The sequence below is a fragment of the Balaenoptera ricei genome, chromosome X (assembly GCF_028023285.1).
Source record: "Balaenoptera ricei isolate mBalRic1 chromosome X, mBalRic1.hap2, whole genome shotgun sequence".
Lineage (NCBI taxonomy): Eukaryota > Metazoa > Chordata > Mammalia > Artiodactyla > Balaenopteridae > Balaenoptera > Balaenoptera ricei.
Genome location: NC_082660.1, coordinates 123,439,575 through 123,452,612, shown reverse-complemented (window position 1 = coordinate 123,452,612; position 13,038 = coordinate 123,439,575). Strand labels below are relative to the sequence as shown.

Below are 13,038 nucleotides of genomic sequence, written 5' to 3'. Positions count from 1 at the left end.
ACGGGCCCAGCTGCTCTGCGGCATGTGGGATCTTCCCAGACCAGGGCTCGAACCCGTGTTCCCTGCATTGGTAGGCAGATTCTCAACCACTGTGCCACCAGGGAAGCCCATGCCCTTTGCTTTCTACTGTTCAGTCACTATTCCATTTCTTCCCCAGTTTTGACATTGTTATTAAATATAGTATTAATGTGACAAATAGCATATGAAAGAAATTACTCGAAAAACTGCCATTATCTTTGGATTCCTCCTCGAAAGCGTGTTAGCCAACAATGTATTCATGTTCTCCAGTTATTAATATCTGCCTAATATTAAGTTTAATTCTTGACTTCTAATTACAGGAGCTATTAAAATATAGCAAAGACTGCGAAGGATCTGTACAATTAAAGGAGGCACTTGACATGATACTGGATTTACTGAAGTCAGTTAATGACTCAATGCATCAGATTGCAATAAATGGCTATATCGTAAGTAGATCATAATGATTGTTGCAGTTTTACAGGGTAAGCATGTTAACATCTCTTTCTTCCCCTCCTGGAATCAACTGAGAAATAAGATGTAAGAGGCAGACAGATGAAGGATCCGAATGTCAGCATTATTACTTATGATGCTAAGTGGAAAATTGGCTTCAGATCAGCAGCCAAATGAATTTATGACATTCCCCGTGTCCCTAACAAGGCCTACCCCCAAGTGCAGACCTTGGGAGATCCCGCTTGCTGGAATGTTTGGGTCTATTCTAAGGAGGCATATGGTCCCAGAATTGCTCTTTGCCTCAGTCCAGGATAGAGATGGAAGAAAGAGATCAAATCTTTAGAGTTAACTGCCCCCTGTGGGAAAACTTGGACTGGGAGAGGTCATTTACCAATTAGGATTGAGGAAGTAATGGAAACATGAAGCCAGGGAAAAGGAGGCTTCTTCTATCTCCTGGTCCCACAGTCATTTTGTAACTGGGTGACACATGGCATGTTTTCCTGTGAAAAGTTATGATGAATGAAACTTTAAAAAGTATAAATTAAGCTTCAGGGTTTTAGTAACTCCATCTAAACACTGTAATATTGATGTCAGAGGTCTGAATGTTGCTCTGCCTTGTACTAATGAGTTTGGGTTTTCCATTCCAGGGAAACTTAAATGAGCTGGGCAAGATGATAACGCAGGGTGCATTCAGCGTTTGGATTGGACACAAGAAAGGTGCTACAAAGATGAAGGATTTTGCTAGATTCAAGCCAATGCAGCGGCACCTTTTCTTGTATGAAAAAGCCATTGTTTTTTGTAAAAGGCGTGTTGAAAGCAGAGAAGGCTCTGATCGATACCCGTCATACAGTTTTAAGCACTGTCTGAAAGTAAGACTGTTTGAATTGTGTAATGTAATAGTCTTTGATATATACGTATACTGTATTCCAGTTTGTATACTTTTTCAGCTCAGATGACTGGGCTGAAAAAGTATATATACTCTTATACTCTAGTTGCACATCTTTTTTTAAAAGAAAATCTTTCTTTTTAAATTGAGGTATAACTGACATATAACATTACATTAGTTTCAGGTGTACAGTGTAACGATTCAATATTTGTATATGTTGTGAAATGATCACCACAAGTAACATCCATCACCACACATAGTTACAAACCTTTTTTTCTTGTGATGAGAACTTTTAAGATCTAATCTGTTAGCAAGTTTCAAATATGAAGTACAGTATTATTAACCGTGGTACCCATAGTCACCATGCTGTGCATTACATCCCTAGGACTTATTTATTTTATAACTGGAAGTTTGTACCCTTTGACCCCCCCTTCACCACCCATTTCGCACGCTCCCACCCATGAAACCTTAAGTAGAAATCTTAGAGAGAAGTCAGGTGAAGCAGAACTTTTCTGCCTGAAATGAGAGCCACGGAGGGCAGACCGTGGCCTCCTTCCTTTCCTCTCTCACTTCAGTCCCAGGCAGTCCCCAAGGGGGCGCCCTAGACTCCTGCACGGCACAGTTTGAAATTGTGGGCAGTGACCCAGGCTCCCCCATTAGCACTCTCTTACCAATGGCACCAGGTGGAGTTCTTGGTCTTGGTAGCAAGGAGCTTTTCTCATACGGGAGAGTCAAGGAGGAAAGAGTTTCTTCCTTTTTTTCCGTGTGATTTAAAAATGGATCACTTTTATGGTTAGCACATTCCCATCGTATCCCTCCTCCATCCCCTCCCTTCCTGGGTGTCCAGAGCCGCCTACAGCTGGATCCTGCCCACACCTGTCCTGTCCGATCCTTAGAAATTACTTTCTTCTCTCCCATAACCCAAGCTGCCATTGTGTCCTAATGTTAGTTTGGTATTAAAATGAGAGCAGTATTGTTTGAGGAAGTCACTGGCAATCCAGTGACACTCCCAGCTGGTTTTGACATTCGACAAGAGGACCCTCCAATCCACATGAGTCTGTAATTGGCAAATTTGATTTTTTTCACACCTAATTAATTTTATCTTTCAAGTTCTACATTGTAAAAGCGGTATGGCATTTGTTGAAGAAAATTTGGAAAATGGAGAAAATTATGACCCTCGACTCCCCAGCCACTGTTTCTTGGTTGTTAGCATGTTGAGAATTGATGCGATGTCCAGCAGTGGTAATGGAGAGGACGTGCCATGTGTCCTGAGCCAGGCCCGAGGGCTTTGTGTCAGGAGGCCATCCGAGAAGCAGGCCCTGCTTTTGATTCTTCCCAGAGGCCAACGACCCCATGCTGTTCCTGATGGGGTTCCTGCCCAGGGTTAGGTTTCTGACTTCTTCCTACTGTCTACTTTCCCTGCTTCACTTCTGAACCCACAGCAGTGGCTATTCAAAACCCTCACTGTTTTCATAACAAATGCCCAGTTGCTCCTTTTAAAAAATTAATTAATTAATTAATTTTTGGCTGCGTTGGGTCTTCATTGCTGTGCCTGGGCTTTCTCTAGTTGCGGCGAGCGGGGGCTGCTCTTTGTTGCGGTGTGCGGGCTTCTGATTGCGGTGGCCTCTCGTTGCAGAGCATGGGCTTTAGGCGTGTGGGCTTCAGTAGTTGTGGCATGCGGGCTCAGTAGTTGTGGCTCGCGGGCTCTAGAGCGCAGGCTCAGTAGTTGTGGTGCACGGGTTTAGTTGCTCTGCGGCATGTGGGATCTTCCCGGACCAGGGCTCAAACCCGTGTCCCCTGCATTGGCAGGCGGATTCTTAACCACTGTGCCACCAGGGAAGCCCCCCATTTAGTTTTAATTTATATAAATATTATTCTGTTATAATTCTCATTTTCTTTCTTTTTTTGATCCCAGAAACTATTTTCAAGATACAGTTATGTTACTGTTTTATACTCAATATCTTGTTTCTAACTGCTTCACGGCAGTTCAGCCTAGCTACATTTTTTTGTTGTTGTTGTTATTGTGAATCAAGATCAATTTTTTTTTTTTTTGGCTGTACCACGTGGCATGTGGAATCCTAGTTCCCTGACCAGGGATCAAACCCGTGCCCCCTGCATTGGAAGCGCAGAGTCTTACCCACCGGACCGCCAGGGAAGTCCAAGATCAATTTTTTCATAGTACAGACCCAAGGAGTAATTATTTTATATCCCAGAGACAGAAATAGAAGTCTTTTTTCTTTTCAGTTTTACAACATGGACTTTTTATTTAATATATCAAGTGCTTTCCCTCCCAATATTCAACTAGTTTTTTTTTTTTTAATAGATCTTTATTGGAGTATAATTGCTTCACAATACTGTGTTAGTTTCTGTTGTACAACAAAGTGAATCAGCCATATGCATACATATGTCCCCATATCCCCTCCCTCTTGAGCCTCCCTCCCACCCTCCCTATCCCACCTCTCTAGGTCATCGCAAAGCACCGAGCTGATCTCCCTAATAAAAGTCTTAAGATAGGTAGTTATTGGTTATAATCCCAGAGTTCTGACCCACTGGGTGACTTTTAACAAGGTAGTTGACATCTTCACACTACCCTGAAGACAGAAAATTAGGTTAAAAGTTGGGGCCCTGAGCACTTGATACAACAAGATGTCTTCAGATAAAATGCTTTAAAATAAAGAAAATATATTCATAGCTACCAGAAATCATCAGTGAAAATGTGAAGGATGAGGCAGAGACCACAGTTAGGGTATGACTGTAGAATCAGCCTCGTTCTTTTATATATATTATTTATTATATATCATATAACTATATTCATATAGTTAGAGCTTTAACTCTGCCTCTAGGTTCTAAAGGTAAGTTTTCATGGTATAGTAAATATTTAATAAGAATAAAAACCTTTTGATAAAACCTTTATATTGTGTTATTTGAGAAAATATCTACAACGCATGAATTACAAATGGATTGTATTACAGTGGATCATTTGTAGTGAATTGTTTAGAACTAAGAACAGTGTTGTTTGATAGCTATCATGGTTAGGTTTCCAGAGTAACTCAAAAAAGCTCATTTAATCTATAATGCTGTGCTCTATGTATACAATGAAAAATAGCAAAACCATTGCTATTCAAATAAGGGAAAGTTGAGAAAGCAAACTCATACTTTTAAAAACTCATCATGTTATCTAAGCCTTTAGTGCATGCTATTTAATCCTTATATCAACTCTATGAAACAGGTACTCTTCCCACTTTATAGTTGAGGAAACTGAAATTCAGAAAGGTTAAGCAACTTGTACCAGGACACATAGCTAGCGCATGGGCTTTCCATCTTATCATGCTGTTAAAAAAAAACCATGTATTGAAACAAAATCAATTTAAATAGAGATTGAATATGAGATTATTGTTTATCTTAAAACCTGATGTTTGAGCAAAAGTAGGTTAGTTAGAGTGGTTGAGTAGGAATGAATGTAAAGATATTTTTGGACATTCTGAAAGTAACTTCTGAGTACATTCCGGGTAGATGTCACAGGCTCTTTCATTTCTAAGTATAATCCTTTTTCTTTTCCTTGATATGGGGATCTCACTAGCACTACTTTGAATGCTTATCAGCTCTAATTAGGGTCATTTGGGAGGCATGTAAATGGAACAGAGAGTGAGATATTCCTTTAGTTAATTAGGAAGGGATTGAAAGGAAAGAGAAGGCAGAAGGAAACTAAAAGAGGATGTGTGTACAAGGCAGTGAAATTGCTCAAAATGAAATTAACCAAGCTATTAGCAGCACAGGATGAAAGAAAATGGAAGAGTTTGTGCTTTGCACAATCATATGAAAGAGAAGAAAAACTATGGTAAGGAAGGGATATTGAATACCTAATTTTCACTGGCTACAAGAAGACATCACTGTCCCATGACAGGTTGTTTTCTAGAGAGGCCAAGAGATTGGTGGAAATAGAGGGGATTTCTGTGTACCTGGTTGGTTCTCCCCTGACCCATAAATTGGATGTCTATAACTTGTAGGGCTTCTATAGACATAAGTAGTAATTTGTGAGATTAACTTATCTGGCATAAAGTTATTAAAAAGAACCATTTAAATTAATTTTGGATGACCTTTTCCACGATGTTTAATTAGTTTTACTTCTGTGTTTGACAGAATAATTTGTTTTTATAGTGTACAGTTAATTTATAATGGAATTCAATCTTACGTGGGCTACTTGGATGCTCAGATTTGAAACATTTGTTTCACTCACTGGAATGGAGCATGTAGTCTGTACTATATAAGTGCATAGTTTAATGAAAGCATATAAACACTCAGGTCTCTGATTGTATTTATCATTTCATATTCTTTGATTATAAAACATATATTTTGCAGAAGTGAGAAATTCTGTTTCATTAGAATATGATGGGGGTAGATTTAATGTAATTTCATTTTCAGAATAAAATGCTCATGAAAATGGTGACTCATATATTGTAGATGGATGAAGTTGGAATCACTGAATATGTAAAAGGAGATAACCGCAAGTTTGAAATCTGGTATGCTGGGAAGGAAGAAGTTTATATTGTCCAGGTTGGTCATTTAAGAATTATTCTAGAAACCATAACCTGCCTTAAGATACAAAAGTCTGAATTTGCAAACAAAAATAATTTTGGTTACATTACAAAAGTTCTCAGTCCTTTCCTGTAGGTTACCTAAATATTATTTGATTATTATTCTTTGTGATGCAATTAAACTTTTTCTCAGTTACCAAGTTTTTTTTTCTTTTATTGAAGTATAGTTGCTGTATAATATTATATTTTACAGGTGTACAATATAGTGATTCACAATTTTTAAAGGTTATACTCCATTTATAGTTATTATAAAATATTGGCTATATTCCCTGTGCTGTACAATATATCCTTGTAGCTCATTTTATACCTAATAGTTTGTACCTATTAATCCCCTACTGCCATATTGCCCCTTCCCCCTTCCCTCTCCCCACTGGTAACCGCTAGTTTGTTCTCTGTATCTGTGAGTCTGCTTCTTTTTTGTTATATTCACTGGTTTGTTTATTTTTTAGATTCCACATATAATCTCTAGGTCCATCCATGTTGCTGCAAATGGCATTATTTCATACTTTTTTATGGCTGAGTAGTATTCCATTGTATATATGTACCACATCTTCCAAATCCGTTCATCTGTCGATGGACACTTAGGTTGCTTCCATATCTTGGCAGAAGTTTTCTTTAACTTGAGATATGTCTGTGATGCTTTCTATGGCTTTAAGTTTTCACCACGACACCAGGAGACTTATCAACAAGAGCTGATAGCCAAGAGCTTGGCGGTGCTTCTCTGTCCCCATCAAGTTTCTTGAGTTACAGATTTATAACAGTTCTGAGTTCCTCTTGTGCTCAGCATTCAGAGGGGACCTGATTACGAGACAGGGTGAGGTGATGATTCAGATCAGATTGTTTTTTCTAAAGAATGTGGTTAAAGTCCTGGCCAGACGCGCTGTAAGCTTCAACCTGTTTCATGGAAGAAGAGAGGAATTAGAACATTTCAAGAGAATATTGTCATTTCAAAGAGTCTTTTTTTTTTTTTTTTGGCTGCACCACATGGCTTTCAGGATCTTAGTTCCCCGACCAGGGATCGAACCCCAGCCCTCGGCTGTGAAAGCGCCGAGTCCTAACCACTGGACCGCCAGGGAAGTCCCTACAATAGATTGTCTTTTCAGAAACAGTAGGACTTATTTTGTTTTACCAAAATTAAACATAAAAACATTTATATATTTAAAAGAACCCTCCTACACAGAAAAAATAAGTGAGATTTATACTTCACATTTCTCTGAGCATTATTATTGAAGGCCAATTTCAAAATGGTTTTGGCTATTATTTCATCTAATCCGATGGCTACTTATTTGCTTCTTAGAAGTTTTAAGAATCAAAATGTTAGAGTTGGAATATGGTGGTTCAGGTTGTAAATCGTGTTTGATATACTTAGTGACATTTGTTTTATTATAAAGCATCGTTTTAAAAAGGAAACATGTCCTCTCCTCTCCTGCTTTTTAAATCTTTAGGCTTCAAATGTAGATGTGAAGATGACGTGGTTAAAAGAAATCAGAAGTATTTTGTTGAAGCAACAGGAACTTATGACAGGTAAGTTCAAGCATGCATTGTCCAGAACAAGAAGTACAAGAACAGCTCGGTGACTCAGATTTTGTGATAATTTTTACAGGGAATGGGGCTGATATTTACTTTCTACTATTTATAATGAAAGGGTTTGTTCAACTCATTAGTAGGAGATCAAGATGCAGGAGGCTGTTTAAACTATGTCGGAGAATGAATTTTACAATGGAAGATGAGCTCTAGTGCCTGAGAAGCAGTGGTGCAGTGATAGAGCAATCTGAATGTGTTAATTCTAAATGCTTCCCATGAGGCAACTCTGCTTAGGACCTCAGTAATCAGTGCTTGGTAATGCTGGCCTGGGGGTGGTGCTAGTTATAAACTTGAATTTCTTGAAAAAAATATTACATGGTTCGATCCTTTCCTATATTCCAAATTCAGACTGGCCTTCCCTCTGGCTGTTTCAAGTCTGTGAAGGTGAACTCACATGGGATTGGGGGGGTGGGTTGTGTGTGCATATGTGAAGGTCATTGGTCCTCAAGGAAGTAAGAAGTGTGGCTTCCGAACAATGCTTATATAATCTTTGTTTTATTTCACAGTTAAAAAACAAGAACAACATAATCAGTTAACGGAACAGAATCTTTCTTCTCAGCGGAATGAGTAAGTGATTATACTTTAAGAAATACCACTCTCCAATCTTCTGTTTTCCGTATATAACATGAAACAATGTAATTAAACTATCAGACAAAAATTACCTGCCCTTTTAGCAATAACTCGTCAAATTCTATAAACACATTTTCTCAGTTCTGTCCTTCGACTTGGAGCCTGATAGTCCTTAATAGTTATCTCACTGTTCCCCTGATGTTAAAAAGAATATAAGGAAGTGCCTTTGTTCAGGGAAACATCTTGACCCTGTCCGCCTGTGGATGGCTGCAAGAAACAAGAAATTAACACATCCTCTCCCCCAGGAGATGTTTTGCAAGACTGATGGCCGTTTTTAGTTTACTTCCTCCCCGCCTCTCACTCTCTATTATGCCTTTTTACTTTATTTCCCTCTCTGATTCTATAAAAGAAACTGGCATCCAGACCCCGGTAAGATGGTTATTTTGAGACATTAGTCTGCCGTCTTCTCGGTCTGCCGGCTTTCCGAATAAAGTCGTATTCCTTGCCTCAAAAAAAAAAAAAAATAGTCTGGGCTAATTTTTAAACACGATTATAAGTGCTTTGTTCTCAGTATACCCTGGGGGGAGTTGCATGTAGGCTGCTAGCAAAAGCGGCTACACTCATGGCTTTCTCTTCAAAATATTTCTGGGCACCTTCAATCTGATTGGAGAAGGAGAGGTATAAGAATGATGAAGTACTGGCAGCTAATACTGGCCTGCAGCTTTGTGGTCCCTTGATGGAGACCACTTGCTGGTGACTTGGCCTCTCTGTGTAGTTAGAGAGGAGGTATGGATCCCGGGGGCGGGGGCTGTGCCTGGACACAACCACGACGTCTTTGAGGAAGGCAGCCGTCCTCAATGATAGCTTTGCTGCTGGTTTAGAGATGTGGCCTTTGTATTCCGCCTCTAGGAATCCTAAAAGGTGGAGTTTCCATACAACGTTTACATATATGCAGAAAGAATCCCCACGCTGATTCCAAAGCCTTGGCACAGAAATTCACCACGCAGCATCTGCATGATGTAGGGATCATTGAAGGACTTATTAAAAGTACTCTTTTTCAATGGTACAAATGAACTTATTTACAAAACAGAAATAGAGTCACAGATGTAGAAAATAAACTTACTGTAACCGGGGGGTGAGGGAGGGATAAATTGGGGAATTGGGACTGACGTATACATACAACTATAGATAAAATAGATAACTAATAAGGACCTACTGCACAGGGAGCTCTACTCAATACTATCTAATGACCTATATGGGAAAAGAGTCTAAAAAAGAGTGGATATATGTATATGTATGACTGATTCACTGTGCTGTACAGCAGAAACTAATACAACATTGTAAGTCAACTATACTCCAATAAAAAATAAAAATACTCTTTTTCTCTGTTGCACATCATCTTTCACAGGTAGCTAAGATCAGGTGCAAAGTATGTTGATTCATCTGAGGCTTTAGGAGTACCATTTTAGTTTATTTTTTATTTATTTATTTTTGGCTGCGTTGGGTCTTTGTTGCTGCGGACAGGCTTTCTGTAGTTGTGGCGAGCGGGGGCTACTCTTCGTTGCGGTGCGTGGGCTTCTCATTGCTGTGGCTTCTCTTGTTGCGGAGCACAGGCTCTAGGCGCACAGGCTTCAGTAGTTGTGGCACACGGGCTCAGTAGTTGTGGCTCGCGGGCTCTAGAGCGCAGGCTCAGTAGTTATGGCACACAGGCTTAGTTGCTCCACGGCATGTGAGATCTTCCCGTACCAGGGCTCGAACCTGTGTCCCCTGCATTGGCAGGCAGATTCTTAACCACTGCGCCACCAGGGAAGCCCCAGGAGAACCATTTTAAAATCACGGTGGAAGTCTTTGTTTTCCACGGTTCACAGTACTCAATGTTTTATCATGTATTCTGGAAGTAAACGCTTTAGATTTCATGGAGCAATTGACTCTATAGTAGCTGATACAACTCAACAGTATTAATCAGATTGAGGTTTCATTGTCATTCATATACACTTTGCCTAATTCACTGAAGTTAAAAGTTCATAGAACAATCGGGTTTTTTTTGTTGTTTATATTTTTCCAACTTATTGAGTTATAGTTGACAATTAAAACTATATACGTTTAAAGAGTACAATTTGATACCATATGCTAACACATATATATGGAATCTAAAAAAAAAAAAAAGTTCTGAAGAACCTAGGGGCAGGACAGGAATAAAGATGCAGACATAGAGAATGGACTTGAGGACACGGGGAGGGGGGAGGGTAAGCTGGGACGAAGTGAGAGAGTGGCATGGACATATATACACTACCAAATGTAAAATAGATAGCTGGTGGGAAGCAGCCACATAGCACAGGGAGATCAGCTCGGTGCTTTGTGACACCTAAAGGGGTGGGATAGGGAGGGTGGGAGGGAGACGCAAGAGGGAGGGGATATGGGGGTATATGTATATGTACAGCTGATTCACTTTGTTGTACAGCAGAAACTAACACATCATTGTAAACCAATTATACTCCAATAAAGATATTTTTAAAAAAGAGTAAAATTTGATGATTTGACATACATATACACTGTGAAATAATCAACACAATCAAGCTAATTAACATATCCATCACCTCACATAGTTATCCTTTTTTGTGTCTGTGGTGAGAACATTTAGCATTTACCTCTTAGCAAATTTCGGGTATACAATATAATATGCAACAGGAATTTTAAACAATATACCTGCCTTGGGTCCAGAAGGGAGCCTTTTCTTTCCATGCTGGCTTGGATCCCAGGATTTAAGCTTTTGTATATTACGAGCTATTATCACACAGACTTAAATAAGGGGGAAAATCAGCTCTGTTTGAATGGATTCTTAGACTATGTTCTTAACACATGGTATTAGTAGAAGAAATACCATTTAAAATTTCTTATTACTCTTAAACTGAAAAAAAGCTTACCAAGTTTTACATATTTACTATTTCAGAAGGCAACAGGGAGCTTTTATAGGCGCTGAGGAAACTGACTTGGAGCACACCAGCGCTATGGTGGAAGTCGGTGAGGCCATCGCGTCAGTTCGGGCAGAAGCAAATACAGGTATGTGTAATGCTCATCCGAAGGGAGAATTCATGGCTGTGCAAATTGTTTCCTCCCGTTGTTAATTTGAGAAATCTACCCATCTATTCACTTTATATGGAGAAAACAAAGTTAACCCATTTTTAGAAGGCTCTTCTGTCTTGTGCATATGCAAGATACTCGGCTGAGCAGAGGTTGTCAAGGTGTGGTCCATGGACCAGTAGCATCGGCATCACCTGGGAACTTGTTAAGAAGGCAGATGCTCTGGCTCCATCCCAGACCTTCTGAATCAAAAACTCTGGGAGTGAGACTCAGCCAGCTGTAAGGTAACAAGTTCTCCATGTGATTCTTTCTGGCACCTTCTCAAGTTTGGGAGCCCCTCCTACATAGGATACAGAGGTGAATAAAACACATCCTGCATCAAGGGATGCACACTTGCTTGACTCACCGTAAGTTTAATGAATAGAGAAGAGTCATTTACAGCTCAGGAATATTTCTTTTTATTTTGCAAATTGGGTCATTTAAAGGGTTTTTAAACAATTTGTTTAATTTAACGAACATAACAGCCTGTGTGCCAGGAACTGTGCAGTACTCTGGGCATACAGTCTAACTGAGATACACTCAGCTGCCATCCCCGCGAAGCTAGGAGAGTAGAAAGATAATGCAACAAGCAATGAAAATTCAATTTGATAGTGTGATAACAGGGAAGGCGCTTCAGAAGCATCTGCAAGGGTCACCTTAACAACTCTGGGATCAACAACAACATAGACTTCCCTGAAGAAATGCCTAACGGGGTGCCTGATACTCAGTGCTTAAATATGATGGTCCTTAATCTGGAAGACTTCTCTACTAGCTGAGGAGAAACAAGGAACAACAACCTTGCTCAGCTTCAGTTCTCCATTTACGGGTCACTTCCCTCAGGTCATCTATACTGTGGCCCCCTGAGCCATCAGGAGAGAGCCTAGTACCGCTGCCTTCATTTGACAGATGAGGAAACCAAGTCAGAGAAAGTTAACATGACTCTTCCAAGGTTACATGAATAGTTTAGTGTGGCCAAGATGAAATGCTGTCATTTCTCTGCCTACATCAGATTGCTTCATCCATACCAGTTCAATGCATTTTATTAATTAAGCATCTCTTACAGGCAGGTTCTTATGAGACACACAATGTGTAACACATGGGTTTCTGCCTAATAAAAGAGATACAAGTCCAAAATAACAATATTACCAGGTAGAATGTTATAAGTGCTATTTAAGTGGGACCAAGAAGAATGCTATAGAAAGAATTTTTGGAAGAGATAATTTTCTATAAGAAGGGATAAATGTTCTCTGGAATGTTATTTAACTTATTATTATCTGTAATAACTCCCACCAACCCCAACATGAAACCATCCTAAAAAGTAAAAGAAGTGTAGATATTCTAGGCCCTTTCTGAAATACCAGAAATTCTAAACTAGTACAACCTAATTGGAGGTTTTATTACAAAAGATATTATTCTTGGACCATTGAAGGGTATGGCCTTGATTATTACACTTCATTTTACTTCTCTCCTTGTGGTGGACCAGTAACTGCCACCCTCCATGTTTTTCTTACAGTTTGGACTGAGATGTCATCACCTGCAGAAATCTCTGGTGAGCCTGAGGAATGGTCCAGTAACTATTTCTACTCTTCTTATGATGACAATGAAGAAGAAAGGCCTCTAATGGTTAGTAATGACATATTAAGATAAATAAAAACCCTTCAAGCAATTTTATTGATGAAATAGGTGAGGCACATAGGGGCAATCCTTTGTCAGTATCCTTGAGGTCATGTGGTCATTTCCACAGTCAAAAGATTTGAAACAAGTCTTACTGTGAACATTCAGTAAGCACTTTTATCTCTGTGAGAACTTGTTTGA

General features: G+C 39.4%; 1 protein-coding gene across 6 annotated transcripts in view; it reads left to right on the top strand.

Moving 5' to 3' along the window:
- The window catches only part of MCF2 (MCF.2 cell line derived transforming sequence), a 63,815-nt gene that overhangs the window by 48,905 nt on the left and 1,872 nt on the right, over positions 1–13,038 (top strand). For 4 of the 6 annotated variants that reach the window (XM_059909967.1, XM_059909966.1, XM_059909970.1 and 1 more), the window contains 7 exons: positions 339–464; positions 1,116–1,337; positions 5,816–5,908; positions 7,395–7,473; positions 8,040–8,100; positions 11,054–11,163; positions 12,737–12,846. In XM_059909967.1, coding sequence (XP_059765950.1) covers positions 339–464; positions 1,116–1,337; positions 5,816–5,908; positions 7,395–7,473; positions 8,040–8,100; positions 11,054–11,163; positions 12,737–12,846 — 801 coding nt within the window. The remainder of the gene's footprint in view (positions 1–338; positions 465–1,115; positions 1,338–5,815; positions 5,909–7,394; positions 7,474–8,039; positions 8,101–11,053; positions 11,164–12,736; positions 12,847–13,038) is intronic. The other 2 variants (XM_059909972.1, XM_059909971.1) reach the window with 1 other exon arrangement.